Consider the following 15,093-nt stretch of genomic DNA (forward strand, 5'->3'; position numbering starts at 1 on the left):
CACTGTTTCTCTGTCTGGTGCACCAAAGGTTTTTGTGTATGATATTTAATTTCTCTTGCTTCCACCCACTCAGCTTACCTACATTATCCTGATACCTACTTACACCTAATTCACTACTCACAACTCTGCCCAGCTTTGTAACATCAGCAATGTGCCATTTGGTTCCTTCAGACAAAGTGTCGAGGTAGACTTTGAATGCTAGAGCCCCTCCACTGCTCCCTATGATACTGCATGTCGTGCTATATGTGCAATATGGGCAGGCCCGCCCACTGAACCTGTGACTCTGCCCTCTGAGATATCTCCATAAAGGCTGGTATGCCCAAACCCCTCCCTCAGTACCTACCTTGGAAACAGGCCAGCAACATGCAAACTGTGCTGACACTTTAAGGTGATTAAAGCCTATTAATCATGACTCTCTGCCCGATTGCGGTTGATTGGTAGTACACCATGTCTGTTACAGCCTACCCCATTTATTCCCAGTTTTTTTCTCTTGCCTACTAAATGATTTGCAGGGCATGTTCATGCATGAACTCCACTCCCATGTGTGCTCTAATCCTTTTGGCCAACCTCTTGCATAGACCTTATTCAAATTCTTCAGAAAACCTAAACACATCACACACACCAATAGCAAGATCACATTCTCAAAGAATCTCAGAGATGAGTCAAACATAATTTATCTGCTCAATCCTATTATTCTTTTCCACATTCATCTATTAATTCCTTCACCATTTATCAACCACCAGCATTAGGACGAACTCATGGTTCTCTGCTTTCCCTCTTGTTCCTTTTTTTTAAACAATGGGGCCGCACTTGCTACCCTGTAATACGTGCGAATCACGACCAACTCTTCCAAAACTCCAGGATATAGATCATCAGATGTCTGGGAGATATCAGCTTTCACACTCACCAATTTCTCCACTACTATTCTTTTACTAATAGGAATAGCTTTCGATTTCACAATCCTGCTTCATCCCTGGTTCTGACAGGTTTTTTTGTTTCTTTACACAAAGAGACTGAAATGTTTAATTGTTCTGCCATTTTTGTATTCTCTGCCATAAATTGTACTGACAACTATCACCTTTCCCTCTTTTTTTTTACCTTGCTGGACTTTTCACTTTCAAATGTCAACAGAAGTTCATTCAGTTTATTCTTATTTTTTTCGGTAATTTACTTTCAAATTCTCCCTTCCCTTTCTTCATCCATTCCCTGATCTCCCTTTCCTGAGTTCTCAAATACTCCAGTTTTCAGATCCTTACAATTCCTGGCCCATCATTTGCCCCTTATTTAGTTTTAATACTATTTTTATTTTCTCCTCAGCCACAGGGGGACCTGTTAGGTATTTGTGCCTTAAAGGAATATATTTTTTTAGCAACTCACATATTATTTGTTTAAATACTAGATATCATTTAACCACCATCTTTGAACTGTATCTTTGAATATAGTTTTCCTATCAACCATAGCCATTGTCCTTTGTACATTTATCATTCATTTCTTGTTTAGATTTAATATTATAATTTCAGATCAAACTCCATCACCTTCAAACTCTGTCATATTATGATCACTTTTCCCTGAAGTTCATTTACATTATTAATGAAATCTCGGTGCACAAAGCAAGGTCTAAAATAATTTTTATTTAGTTGGCTGTACAATAAGGGGTGGTCCAGTGGCATAGAGTTTAGCGCAATGCCTTTACAGAGCTAATGATTGGGACAAGGGTTTGAGTCTGTCTGTAAGGAGTTTGTACTGTGACGGATTACGTTATATTTTATATTATGGATAGATATATTTTAAAGGAGATAAAATGTGGGTTTATTTTTAGTTAGGTCACAAAAAGATATAAACACTTCACAACACAGATCTCATTTAAAATGCTGGAGCTCAAGCCAGACAGTCCAGGCTCCAAGTGCTTCACAAAAACTTTGTAAAATGTCTATATGGACTTCACATGTAGGTGTTAATTGGACATGCTGTGGGGTAATGGATTATTGCTTTGGAAAGCAACAGATGAAAGGACTTGGAAGATTATGTCCAATGCTGCAGTCTGTCTGAATGCAGTTTGCTATTCTAGGATGGTCACGTGGTTTTGCAAGCAGAGAGAGTCATACACATTTTACTCTGAGAACGAGAGAGAGAGAGAGAGAGAGAGAGAGAGAGAGAGAGAGAGAGAGAGAGAGAGAGAGAGAGTGAGAGAGAGAGAATTCAGTTCTACAGTTCAGCAGCAGCAGCTGGGACTGGAACAGGACAAGCTGACAAGCTTGTGGAAATACCCCATTTTGAAGATGGGTTGTGAGTTCTTAGCTGGCAAGCTTAGTGAAAGCCCATTTGAAGATGGATCGGTCAAAGCCCTTGTGTTCCATACAAGAGGAGAGGACTGGCGGCATAATGTTTCACTTGAAATAAGAGAAACTAAAAGGAACTCTGTGGTGATCTGAAAGAAAGAGGTCATCATCTGGAAAACCCTGATGGGGCAAGTTTCTTTGGCAAGACACTGATGTGGCTGATTGGAAGGAATCAGTTTGTGTCTAATGAGCAACAAATCTCTCTCTGAAAACCGACAAGAACCTTCCTGAGCAGTAACCATTTACCTTTCAAGCCCCAAAGACTGGTGAAGATACATAAATGTTAAATTCTGTTCACAGTATAAGAATTGCCTGCCACCAGTGAACTTGGAGGAGTGAAAAGTGAGATTGGATTGTGAATCAAAAAACTTTTCTGAACTTATATACACATTACATACACGTGCACTTAGAATTAGAAGGGGGTTAAATTAGGTTAAGTTAATTGTAATAAGTTAAAGTTTGATCCTGTTTTCATATTTAAAGATAATTAAAAGTAACTTTTGTTTAAGTAACCATTTGTCTTGGTGAATTTCTATTGCTTCTGGGCCCATAACAGTACATTCTCCCTGTATCTGCGTGGGTTTTCTCCGGGGCTCCGGTTTCCTCCCACTGTTCTAAACACACTGGAGGTGTAGGTTAATTGGGACTAAATTGAGCCAAAATAGCCTGTTACTGTGCTGTATGTCTAATTTTAAAAAAAATATTGTCCAGAAAACTAAACTGTATATTTTCCAAGAAAGTGTCTACTGATTTGCCTACATATTAGGAAGTTTCAAGTCATTCTAATTACAAAATTGCTCCTGTTACATGCACCTCTAGTTTCCTGATTAATACCACACCCAATATTACAAGTACTATTTGGCAGCCTATAAATAATTTCTGCAAATTATTTCTTAATTCTAAATCATGATCTGCTGAGCCAAATTCATTTCTCACAGCCGTGTTGATCTTCATCTCCTATTAATAGTGTTATTTCACCTTTTATTTTGGCCTTTTTGACTGTTATATTTCTATTTCCAGTTCTGGTCACCCTGCAGCCATGTTTCCATGGTAATGTTCACTTACTTTTACTTGACTCTTCGTTCATCTAGCAGGGGTGGCCAACCTTTTAATTTTTAATTTAGACAGAGAGCACAGTAAAAGGCCATTTCGGCCCATGAGTCCATACCAGGGGAGTAGGTTAATTGGGTAGCACGGACTCAGGGGCCAAAATGGCCTGTTAGCGTGCTGTATGTCTAAATTAAAAATTAAAAGTTTGGCCACCCCTGATCTAACGTGATGCAAATTCTGTGTGGATTCAGACATACTATCTTTCATTTTGTCCTTTTACCAATTTCTATATTTTAATCTCTTTTGCTGCCTTCATTTCATCGTGTATTTATTTTGCTTCCTTTTTAAAATATTTTCATTGCATTTAACATGACAATCCAAATACAAGATTAATAATCCAAGACAAAATAATAACATATACATAACAAAATTAAAGTAATCACACAATATAACAAATTTTAAATTCATTCCCTTATTATTCAATGATTATACGTATAAATCAGTTCAATACTATTATAACAAATTGCATTATACCCTAATAAAATCTTTAAAAAATGAATATTATCCAGGATAATCATAATTAAAACCCATAAATCCACTTATCGAAAAGAAAACCTTCTTACTTTTTTAACCCACTTTCTGCTTTACTTTTGATAAGATTTCCATTCTCATGCCTCCTCCTTCCCTCCTCGGGAATATATGGCTCTCGTACTAAATTGAGAATATTTCTTTAGAGGCCCATCTTTTAATCTATTTCTTGGCACCTTAACATTTGGTGGCAAGGCCTTGTCTATTTTTTCTCGACAACAGACCCAACCAGTCGCCCTCCACCACCACCCTCCCCTGACTGACAGAGCTGGTCCTCACCCTCAGAAAAATTCCCCAAGTCAACAAGCATGGGCCTTTGCTTGCCTTTTTGTTGGCTACGTGGAGTAATCCATGCTACAAGCCTACACAGGCAAGGCCTCTCAGCTCTTCCTCCACCACATCAACGGCTATTTTGGTGCTGCCTCATGCACCCAGATGAGGTCGTCGACTTTATCCACTTTGCTGCCAACTTCCACCCTGACCTCAAGTTCACTTGGTCCAATTCTACCAACACTTTCAGTTTCTCACTCTTTCTGTCTCCATCTTGGGAGACAAACTCTCGACAGACACCTTTAACAAATCCACCAACTCCTTCACACCCTGTCCCCTGTAAGGATTCCATTCCTTTCTCTCAATTCCTCTGCCTCCATCACATCTGCTTCCAGGATGAACTCTTCCATGCCAGATCATAAGTGTCCTCCTTCTTTAGACAATGCGGCTTCCCTCTATCACCATCGACTCAGCCATCACCCACATATCCTCCATTACCCATTGCCCTGGTCCCCTCCGACCCCATACAAATAAAGGACAGGATTCCCCTTGTCCTTACCAACACTCCATCAGCGTCTGCATCCAACACATCATCCTCTGCCATTTCTGCCACCAGACACATCTTCCCTGCTCCTCTCCTCTCCGCCTTCTGCAGGGACTCCCTCCTCCACTCCTCCCTTTTCACCAATCGCCCCCTTGGCACCTACCCATATGACTGTGGGAGATTCTCCACTTGCACCCAAACCTCCTCCCTCACCACCATTCAGGACTCCAAACTGTCCTTCCAAGTGAAGCAACAATTCACTTGTGTATCTGCAGGAGTTATCTACTGGATCTGGCACTCCCATTGTGGGCTCCTCTACGTCGGAGAAACTGGGTGGCGACTGGAAGATCACTTTGTTGAGCACCTCGGCTCTGTCCACCACAATAGCGTGGATCTCCCAGTGGCTGGACATTTCAATTCCCTGTCCCATTCCCGTGCTGATATATCTGTCCATGGTGCCACGCACTGCCAGATAGAAACCACCCGCAAATTGGAGGAACGACACCTCATCTTCTGCCTGGGCACCCTCCAACCTGATGCTATTAACCACTTTGATTTCACTGGTTTCCATTAGCCCCCACAACACCCCCCCCCCCCCACTTTCCTATAGCTCTGGCTCTCTCTCTCTCTCTCCCCTTTTCCCTCTTTTCTTTTTTTCCTCAGCTTTGGATTCACAGAGCCAAACCACACCCCACCCCCTATCAATTCTCACCCTTCCCTTCCCCTGGCCTCTTCTCCACATCTAATTATTACCTTTTGTTTGGTTGTCTGCACTCAGTGGTGTATTTAGGTGAATTAGTCTGATGAACTGCACAACTCATTTATATGGCTCCGCCCCATTCTGTGACTGTACCTGTGGCTCCTCCCTCTTGACCCTGTATAAAGGCTCCAACACCATAACCCCTCCTCAGAAAGTCTGGGTCACAGCACAGGATGACCTTCACGTAAATAAAACCCTATTGTTCTGTAACTCCAGTCTTTAGCATTATTGATAGCACATCAATTTTATTTACAAAATTTTTTTTCCAACGATGGAACTCTTGAAGCTTATAAGTTGGAGATCGGCCCACAATCGCCAGAAGCCTCAGGCCGCTTTGAACTCTGGCTACGCGTCTTTGAGGTCTTTCTGCAAAATTCTTCCAGAATCGTGGCCACGGAGGCAAAAAAGCTGCACCATCTCTTCTCCCGAGTCAGACATCAAATGTTCCCAATGATCAAGGACACCTCAACATATAGGGAGGCAATGGACATACTCAAGGACAAGTACAGTGAGAACATCAATGAAGTATACGCCAGGCACATGCTGACTACGCACAGATAGTGACCGTGCGATGTATTCTACCAGGCCCTGCGGGGACTTGCATGAGTGCAACTTTCAGTGTCAGCTGCCTAAAACATGCAGGACATGATTTGGGACGCCTATGCTGCAGGCATCAGGTCGGACTATGTGCGCCAGAGGTAAATGACCTCAAGAAATCACTGGAGATCGTCCTCTGTAACATGAAAGCTTAATTGGCAAATGGCCAGCAGTCTGCAACCGCATCCAATGAGCAAGCCCACCACAGCCATGGTCTCCCAGGAGCACCCAGTGCTAATTCTGTGGTCAACAAACGCACCCCCAAAAACGCTGCCTGGCAAAAGAAGCGCCGGGCTCAAGTGCAGAAAGAAGGGACACTACGCAAAAGTATGTTGATCACAGCCACTTTCCTGTCCCAGCGCCGCCTTGTGAGCAGCATGGGGGCCATCATCTTGGCAGCCGTCATCTTCCAGAGACGACCATGCTGTGACACAAGGACAACCGCCTTGGTCGCCGCCAACTTCCAGGGGTAACTACGTAGCCCCATGAGTGCTGCCAGTATGCTCCCAGACTACGAGTCATCACGGGCAAGACCACAAACCAACACTGGCATCTGTGGTACTGGATCAAAACAGCCCACGTCAGCTATGATGGACAGCTCGATCAATGATCAGATTAAAAGATGTCTTTTCGATAACGGGAGCACTGAGAGTTTTATCCACCCCAATAAGGCGCAGTGTCACCCTTTTAAAGCAAGGCCAGTAAGGTATAAAGTCACCCTGGCCTCAAATTCCACTCAGCTGAGATCTGCAGCTACATTACCGGGACACTGACCATGTGGGGCACGACTTACAGGGACTTTAAACTCTTCATCATGCTACAGCTCTACGCACCAGTGCTGCTGGGGTTGGACTTTTGGTGCCACTTTAAGAGCGTTATGATGCAATATTACAGTCCTCTTTCCCCCCCCCCCCCCCACCATGGTCGGCCACCTACAGTTCATCAGCCCAGTGCCCTGCTCCCCCCCCCCACTGCTGGCACAACCAACACATGGTCCCTTTACTCTCTGTATCGATTCCCCACCACAGTTTACAAACTTCACCCCTAATTATAAACCAGTTGCTAAAAAATGCAGGCGATTACTGTGAATGGGCAGGGCATTTATTAAAGTGGAAGTGTGGAGACTCTTGAATGAGGGGTCATTGAGGTGAGTACCAGCACGTAGAGAGCTCAAAGCAGTGGTGGTCAAGAGTGAGGGTAAATACAGAATGGTGATTGATTATAGCCAGACCATTAACCGCTATACGCAGCTAGATGCGTACCTCCTCCCTTGCATTGTGGATATGTCAATCAAATTGCCCAATATCATGTGTTTCCACGATCAACCTGAAATCCGCCTATCACCAGTTCCTCATCCACCTGGAGGACCGCCAGTACACTACCTTCGAGACAGATGGACCAGATGGTGTTACCAACAGTGTCCCCGTCTTCCAACGGTGGACCAAAATGACCAGCATGCCACCTTCACTTACCTGGATAACATCACAATCTGCTGCCACAACCTACAAGATCTTGACGCCAACCTCCAGAAATTCCTCACGACTGCCAAACACTTAAACCTCATCTACAACAGGGATAAATGTATATTCTGCACTACTCGTCTGGTGATACTTAGCTGTATTATGGAGAATGGAGTCATTGTCCCCTGGCCCTGACCACATACGCCCCCTCCTAGAGCTTCCCATCCCTCACAGCTTTAAGGCCCTATGGTTCTTTTCCTTCTATGCCCAGTGGGTCCCAAATTATGTGGACAAAGCTCGAACTCTTATCAAGTCAAAATCCTTCCCCCTCACAAGAGAGGCCTGGGCAGGCATCTGACGTATGAAGACATTGCAAAGGCCACAATGTTCATGTTAGCCCTGGCTGCCAACCTTAATCAGGCAGGCTAGCCCATGGTCTTCTTCTCTTGTTCTCTCCAAGGCCTCAGTCTGACAATCCTCCATTGAGAAGAAGGTCAGATAATAGGTGAGGCGGTGTAGCCCTGGAGGCATTATCTGGCTGGGAGACATTTTACTCTGCTCATGGACCAAAGGGCCATGCCATTCATGTTTAACAGCAAACATTAGGATAAGATAAAGAATGATAAAACTTCAAGGTGGAGGATCGAACTCTCGACCTATAACCACGATATCCTCTATCGGCCGGGGAAGCTCAACAAGCTCCCAGATGCCCTGTCCCAAGGGACATGTGGCAGTGCACAGATAAACTGTCTCAGAACCCTGCACAAAGACCTCTGCCACCCTGGAGTCACAAGATTTTTCCACTTCTTCAAATCTCGTAATCTGCCATACTCAATTGAGGATGTCAGAGACATGTCTAGGGACAGCAGGATCTACGCAGAGTGTAAACCACACTTCTACCAACCAGATAGGGTGCACCTGGTAAAAGCTACACTATCTTTCAAATGCCGGAGTTTGGACTTCAAGGGCCCCCTTCCCTGAACTAACTGTAACATGTATTTCCTCACGGTCATTGATGAGTATTCACGGTTCCCCTTTGCCATCTATATGTCCAAGCCTCTGCCTTACTGCTTGCAGTCTGATCAACAACACAGAACATAGGAACATAGGAAGTAGGAACAGGAGTAGGCCAAAAATGGCCCATCGAGCCTGCTCCGCCATTCAATACGATCATGGCTGATCTAATTTATGACCTAACTCCACCTACCTGCCTTCTTCCCATATCCCCTAATTCCTCTATCGTCAAAATTGATCTAACCGAATTTTAAATATGTTTAATGAGGCAGCCGCAACCATTTCCCTGGTGAGAGAATTCCAAACATTCACTACTCTCTGGGAAAAACTATTTTTCCTCATCTCCGTCTTAAATCTACTCCCCCGAATCTTGAGTCTGTGTCCTCTCGTTTTAGTTTCCACAGCCATCTCAAAAAACCTTGCTACATCTATCCTATCCATACCCTTCATAATCCTATATGTTTCTATAAGATCTCCCCTCATTCTTCTGAACTCGAGCGAATACAATCCTAGATGATTTAATCTTTCATCCTAAGTCAACCCCTTCATCCCAGGGATCAACCTAGTAAACCTCCTCTGGACCGTCTCCAAAGCCAGTATATCCTTCCTCAAATATGGAGTCCAGAACTGGACACAGTACTCCAGGTGCGGTCTCACCAGTACCTTACACAGTTGCAACATGACCTCCCTACTCCTGAATTCAATTCCTCTAGCGATGAAGGCCAACATTCCATTTGCCTTCTTAATAACCTGCTGCACCTGCAACCTAACATTTTGTGATTCATGCACAAAAAAAAGCTGTTTAAAAAAATGTGTCATCTTCTTTTCCCTCTGCTCAAATGCCTGGTGGTGTTATCCAACCTAATTTGTTTTAAAAGTATTTCTTATCATTAGTCCTGTACCAATTAAGAATATCGGTGATTTCCTGCAAGGACCAGTTCTTTTCTTGGTTGTTAGAAGCACAACTCACAATCAACATCCTTTCCTAGTCCAGGTTATTGGACTCTAAACATCATTATTATGAATAAACACCCTTTATTTTGTTACAAGCCCAAAGGACTCAAAAGCAACAGAAATTCACCAAGGGTTAGGGTTAGGGTTAAGGTTGGTTTTATTTTCTTTATACATAATAATAATAAGATTAATACTTAACTGATTACTATTAACCCCTTTCTAATTCTAAGCGCATGTGTACGTAATGTGTATGAGTTCAGGAAAGTACTTTTTCACCATCCAGTCATTCACTTTTTACTTTCCCAAGTTCACTGGTATCAGGCAATCTTCCATATTGTGCACAGAATTAAACATTTATTATATTCACAAGGCTCTGGTGCTTTAACTTAAGTTGTTACTGCTCAGGACAGTCATTGTTGGTTTCAGAGAGGTATTCATTGTTTGTTGGATCTCCTTCAATCAGCAAATAAAATGTCTTACTGAAGAAACTTGCCCCCTCTTGGGTTTTTCCAAAAGAACCTCTTCTTCCAGGTGACCACAAGGAGTTTTTTCCTTTCCCCCCTGTTTCAGGGGAAACACACTAACCAGCCACAACCTCCGCAATTGACTACAGAGATTTGGAATAGGCTGAATTCAGAATTCAAAACCTGTCTTGAAATGGGGCTGCCAACTTGCAGCCTTCACCACAAACTGTTGCAGAATCTCTGACAAACAATGGATATTTTCTCTCTGTTTGCAAAACCACATGGCCCCTCTTAGGACAACAAACTCCAACCAGACGTTTAAAACTCTGGCACCAGTTTAGAAGCAAAAGATTTCTCTGTCTTTGAGCCTGGACTCTGTTCAAACATACTAGTCCATTAACGCCTACTTGTGAAACTCTCACAAGCACTTCCATTGCCTCTGCAAAGCCAACTATAGACATGAAGTCTACCCTTTGCATAGTTCTTGCATAGCAAATGAGATGTTTGTTTGTGAAATGTGACCTAACAATTAAACCTCACAATTTTACCCTTTTAAGATATAATTTATCATAATTTTATTTAGACAGGGAGAATATACTAACTCGAAGGTTGTTGAAGGTTACAAGATGTTATATACAGGATACAGAGTCGGGCAGAAAAGTGGCAGATGGAGTTCAATCTGGATAAGGATGAGGTGATGCATTTTGGAAGGACAAATCAGAAGTCAGAGTGTAAGGTTAATGGACAGTTATTTAAGAGTGTGGATGAACAGAGGACCCTTGGGGTTCAAATCCATATATCCCTCAAGGCTGTCACACATGTTGATAGGATAGTTAATAAGGCCTTTTGGATGCTGGGCTTCATTAATAGAAGGAATGAGTTCAGGAGTAGAGAGGTCATGTGGCAACTCTAAAAACCTCTAAGATCACACTTTGAGTATTGTTTTCAGCTCTGGTTACCTAATTATAGGAAGGACTTGGAAGCTATGGAGAGGGTGCAGAGAAAATTTACCAAGCTGTTGCCTGGATTGGGAAATAAGTCTTATGTAGCAAGATTAGCAGAGCTTGGACATTTCACTTTGGAGCATAGAAGGATTAGAGGAGTCTTGATAGAAGTCTACAAGATTATGACAGGCATAGATAGGATGGACAGCCACCACCTGTCTCCTAGGGCAGGATCAGTAAACACCAGAGGACATATGAAACAAGTGAAGGAAGGGAAGTTTAGTGGAGACATCAGGGGTAAGTTTTGGGTGCCTGGAATGCCTTGCCTTGATGGTGGTGGAGGTTGAAACATTGGGGGAATTTGATACTGTAAGACAGACACATGGATGAAATAAAAATAGAGGGTTATGGGGTAGGGAGGTGGTCAGGTTTGGGAGTTAGATGGGGGGCAAGGATGGGGCTAGGAGCAAGCTTAGGAGTTAGATGTCGGGCACGTCGGGCTCAGGAGTTCGATATTGGGTGGGGAGGAGAGGATGGTGGTGCCGCCTTCAAGTGGTGCCCAGGGCAAGTGCCCTGGCTGCCACACCCTAGATTACCCTATGTCTGTACTCTTACCCTTGCCATTTATTTAATTCAGGCGCATGCCTGGTTTTGCTCACAGGCCTGAAACATCAGTAACATCTCCTATGTACTCTAGGAGACCTGCTGAGTTCCTCCAGCATTTCTGTGCTTTTACCACAATTACAGTATCTCCTGACTTCTGTATTTCACCTCTCATTCCTTTTTTTTATCTATACTGTTGCTATGTGTGTGTTTACCTTCCTTAATGTGATTCTCAGTCTTCTGAACACATTATGGTGGCTCCAGCTGCTGCTCCAGTTCTGAAACCTTGAGTTAAAGTGTCATCGGCCGGACTCACCTCCAGCACATAGTTGTGTGGGTCATTGGGAATGTCCGTAACTTCCCAGAAATAACAGGAAGAACATTCCTTACCATCTTGGCTTATATAAATAAGAAGTTAGGCAATAGAAGTATTCATGAGCTACTCATCAATCAGTGACTTGCATTTTGCCAACATTACTTTCGAATTATGATTTTCAAATCCTGTCTGACACAGTTAACAATAACCATGGATGATTGTGGAATACTTTAAGTTCTGGATATTGACATGACTATCACTGGAGCAATAATCAAATGACTTTATTGTATTGATGGCACAATAAAATACAAAATGAGCTCCACACACCTTGAATTGCCAGCTCCTTCCATTTCTCTTTGTTTTGCTGAATTATGTCCATCCAGTTCAACTTAAAGCATTTGAGGTCCACGGTAGATATGGAATACTCTGTAGAACATCCTCCATCTGATGGAACACTTCTGACACTGTGCCTTCTGTTGGTTTCCGGAGTAGTTCTGATGTTGGTAAGACTTCAACAACATAAAAATAAAATTCATGATAATTGTCAAGGCAAGAAGGAAGACCAATGTCAACCCATGTTATAAGTAGCTTTCTGTTAAAAAAAAAGTGTCAGTCAATGGAAGGAAATTCTAATGTGGTTTTTTTTTTGTGGTTTTTCTCATCAGTTCACAATTATGCTTTACTTACTTCTGATTGCATGTTCTTCTTCCTTCCTTCTTATTTAGATCTGATCAGCTCCACTCATACTGTATATTTTTCCTGCCTCCCCCAGTATATCCCCCAGGGCTAATCTCATGGTTGCACTTGGCACTCAATATCCTCAAGGCCATGAAGTAGAGGGGAACATGAGCAGTGACCAGGTGTTGGGTGGTGGAACCCAAGGCGCAGCTCACGAACCCTCCCAATGGCCTTCTGATTACATCTCTGGTTAAAGGCATTTAGGAACAGTTTCTGCATTGGTCCAGCTTCAGAAAATTCCAGTAACTTAATACAATCCAGGACAAAGTCATTGGTTTGATTGTTTTCTTTCCTACCATTTTAAATGTCCTTCTCGCTATTGCCTAAGCAATGTCTCCAGCATGTACCATCTACTAAATGCAGATTCCTGCCAGGACAACATTAGCAGCACCTCAAAACACACAAACCTTGATCAGTTCAAAGGATAAGAAGTGCCCATGCATGGGAACACCACTATTTGCAGGTTTCCTTTCACGTCTTCACATCTTCCTGACATGGAAATATATCACTAGTCCGCCATAACTAGTTCTAGATCTTAGAAACTCCTAAATAACAGCACTGAGGTGCCAGAAGCATTCGTCACAAGCTAAGTGGGATACTCATCCCATTGTCTCCCTGAAATAATCCCATTTGCCTGTGGTTGGTCTAAATCACTCCAAAACCTTTCGTCACTAATTGCCTGTCTAAATGGGTTTCGAATGTTGCAAATGTACCCACTTCTCCAACTTCCTATGGCAACTTGTTCCACCCTCAGTGTGAAAAAGGTGTCCTTCAGGTCCTTGTTAAATCTTTCATTTTAAATTCTCTTATCCTGGTGAAAACAATATCTGTTTACCTTACATACGCCCCTCTTGATTTTATATACCTTATATAACATTTTTTACAATATTTCCTATTTTGTATTATTTTCATTTACCAATTAGCATATTTAGCTGTTTCCTTCTTAACCATTCGCATTACATTCAGCTTTAGTCACAGTGATTTCAATGCTGACACAGATTTGTTGGCTGAAGCTTGTCAATGTCAACTGACGGAGAGTGTCTAGTATAGAGCTGTGACGCAGATTAAGATCAATATGCTGGATCTTGCCACTAATTATTGGCAGATCCAGGCCAAACTGACAGCCTTTGTCCTATCTGAATGTTGAAGACCTGAAATGACTGACAGATACAGAAAGACAAGTCTGCCAGTTCACTTTGCAATTGGGCTCCAAACAGATTTGAGTGATGGAACATGAACTTGCTGAGATTCTCTGCAGTTTTGTTGAGGAATATCTTTACGGACACTTTTTTTTCCCACAACTCAGAAACATAGCAATTATAATTCAAAGCAACATTGTTTTGCCAATCATGTATTAACATTTTATTCTAACAATCTTCTAACTGATTATGGGTTTTACAACTTTCAGAAAACCATCTAAAAATTTGCATGAGATTATAAAATGCATCATCCTTCTGCTAAGGTTTCTACTGGTTCGAAACATTTTTAAAAAGTATTTAAAGATATTTAGATCACAAGAAAACAAGATATAAGAGCAGAAGTAGGCCAATCAGCCTGTCACATTTGAACTGATCCTTACCACTCAGCCCCACTCCCTGGCCTTCTCCCCTTGATGTCTTGACTAATCAAATACCTGTCAATTTCTGTCTTAAATACACCCAGTGACTTCCCTTCCACTGCCACCTGTGGCAACAAGTTCCACAGACCGTGACCCTGACAACCGTTGGAGAGGGCTTTTAAATGATAGCCCATTCCGTCAGGCACCTGTCAATTTTTATGAACAGGATTTGGTCCCAGGAAATTGACCTTGTCACTGCATGGTTCTGGACTTGGCAAATGCTTCAAGTGCCCATTTTGCAAAAAATTACAAGGACTTGCACCGGACAGAGTTAAACAGCGCAGACCTGTGTCAGCAACATTCATCTTAGTAGATTCACCACGCCAGTGTTAAATGTTCATTCTGGATTGGGCTTCAAACAAGCAGGGAAAGGTTTAAGAGAGATGGTGGTGGCAGAGTAAAGCAGACAGATAGAAACTGATGTGTGTGTGAGTGTGTTCAGATGATGTTGTCTGTAGGTGTAAGATAAGAACATGACAAAGGTAGATTCTTGGCAGCAACAGATGTAATGGCATGGGAACAGGAAGAGAAACTGCACTTGGGGATTCTTGGCCATGACTGTATTGGTTAGACTGAAACTCAGCAAGCAAAGTCCAAGCCTGCTGGATGATGGTGGAGAGAAGCTGGAAAAAAGGGCATGGTCAACCAACAAAAAGACAACCTGCAGATGAGGATTAGATGCATTACCTTTGACATAAGGTACCACATGGAAGGTTAGTTAGGAAGGTGCAGTCTTTAGGTATAAATTTTAAGATAGTCAAATGGATTGAACATTGGCTGAAAGGGAGAGGCCAGAGAGTGGTAGTGGATAATTGTCTGTCAGGTTGGAGGCCG

General features: G+C 42.6%; 1 protein-coding gene across 10 annotated transcripts in view; it reads right to left on the reverse strand.

Moving 5' to 3' along the window:
- The window catches only part of pde1a (phosphodiesterase 1A, calmodulin-dependent), a 571,352-nt gene that overhangs the window by 40,163 nt on the left and 516,096 nt on the right, over window positions 1–15,093 (reverse strand). For all 10 annotated transcript variants that reach the window (XM_069935886.1, XM_069935887.1, XM_069935884.1 and 7 more), the window contains one exon: window positions 12,231–12,412. In XM_069935886.1, the coding sequence (XP_069791987.1) occupies window positions 12,231–12,412 (182 nt within the window). The remainder of the gene's footprint in view (window positions 1–12,230; window positions 12,413–15,093) is intronic.

The sequence above is a fragment of the Narcine bancroftii genome, chromosome 4 (assembly GCF_036971445.1).
Source record: "Narcine bancroftii isolate sNarBan1 chromosome 4, sNarBan1.hap1, whole genome shotgun sequence".
NCBI classification, from domain to species: Eukaryota; Metazoa; Chordata; class Chondrichthyes; order Torpediniformes; family Narcinidae; genus Narcine; species Narcine bancroftii.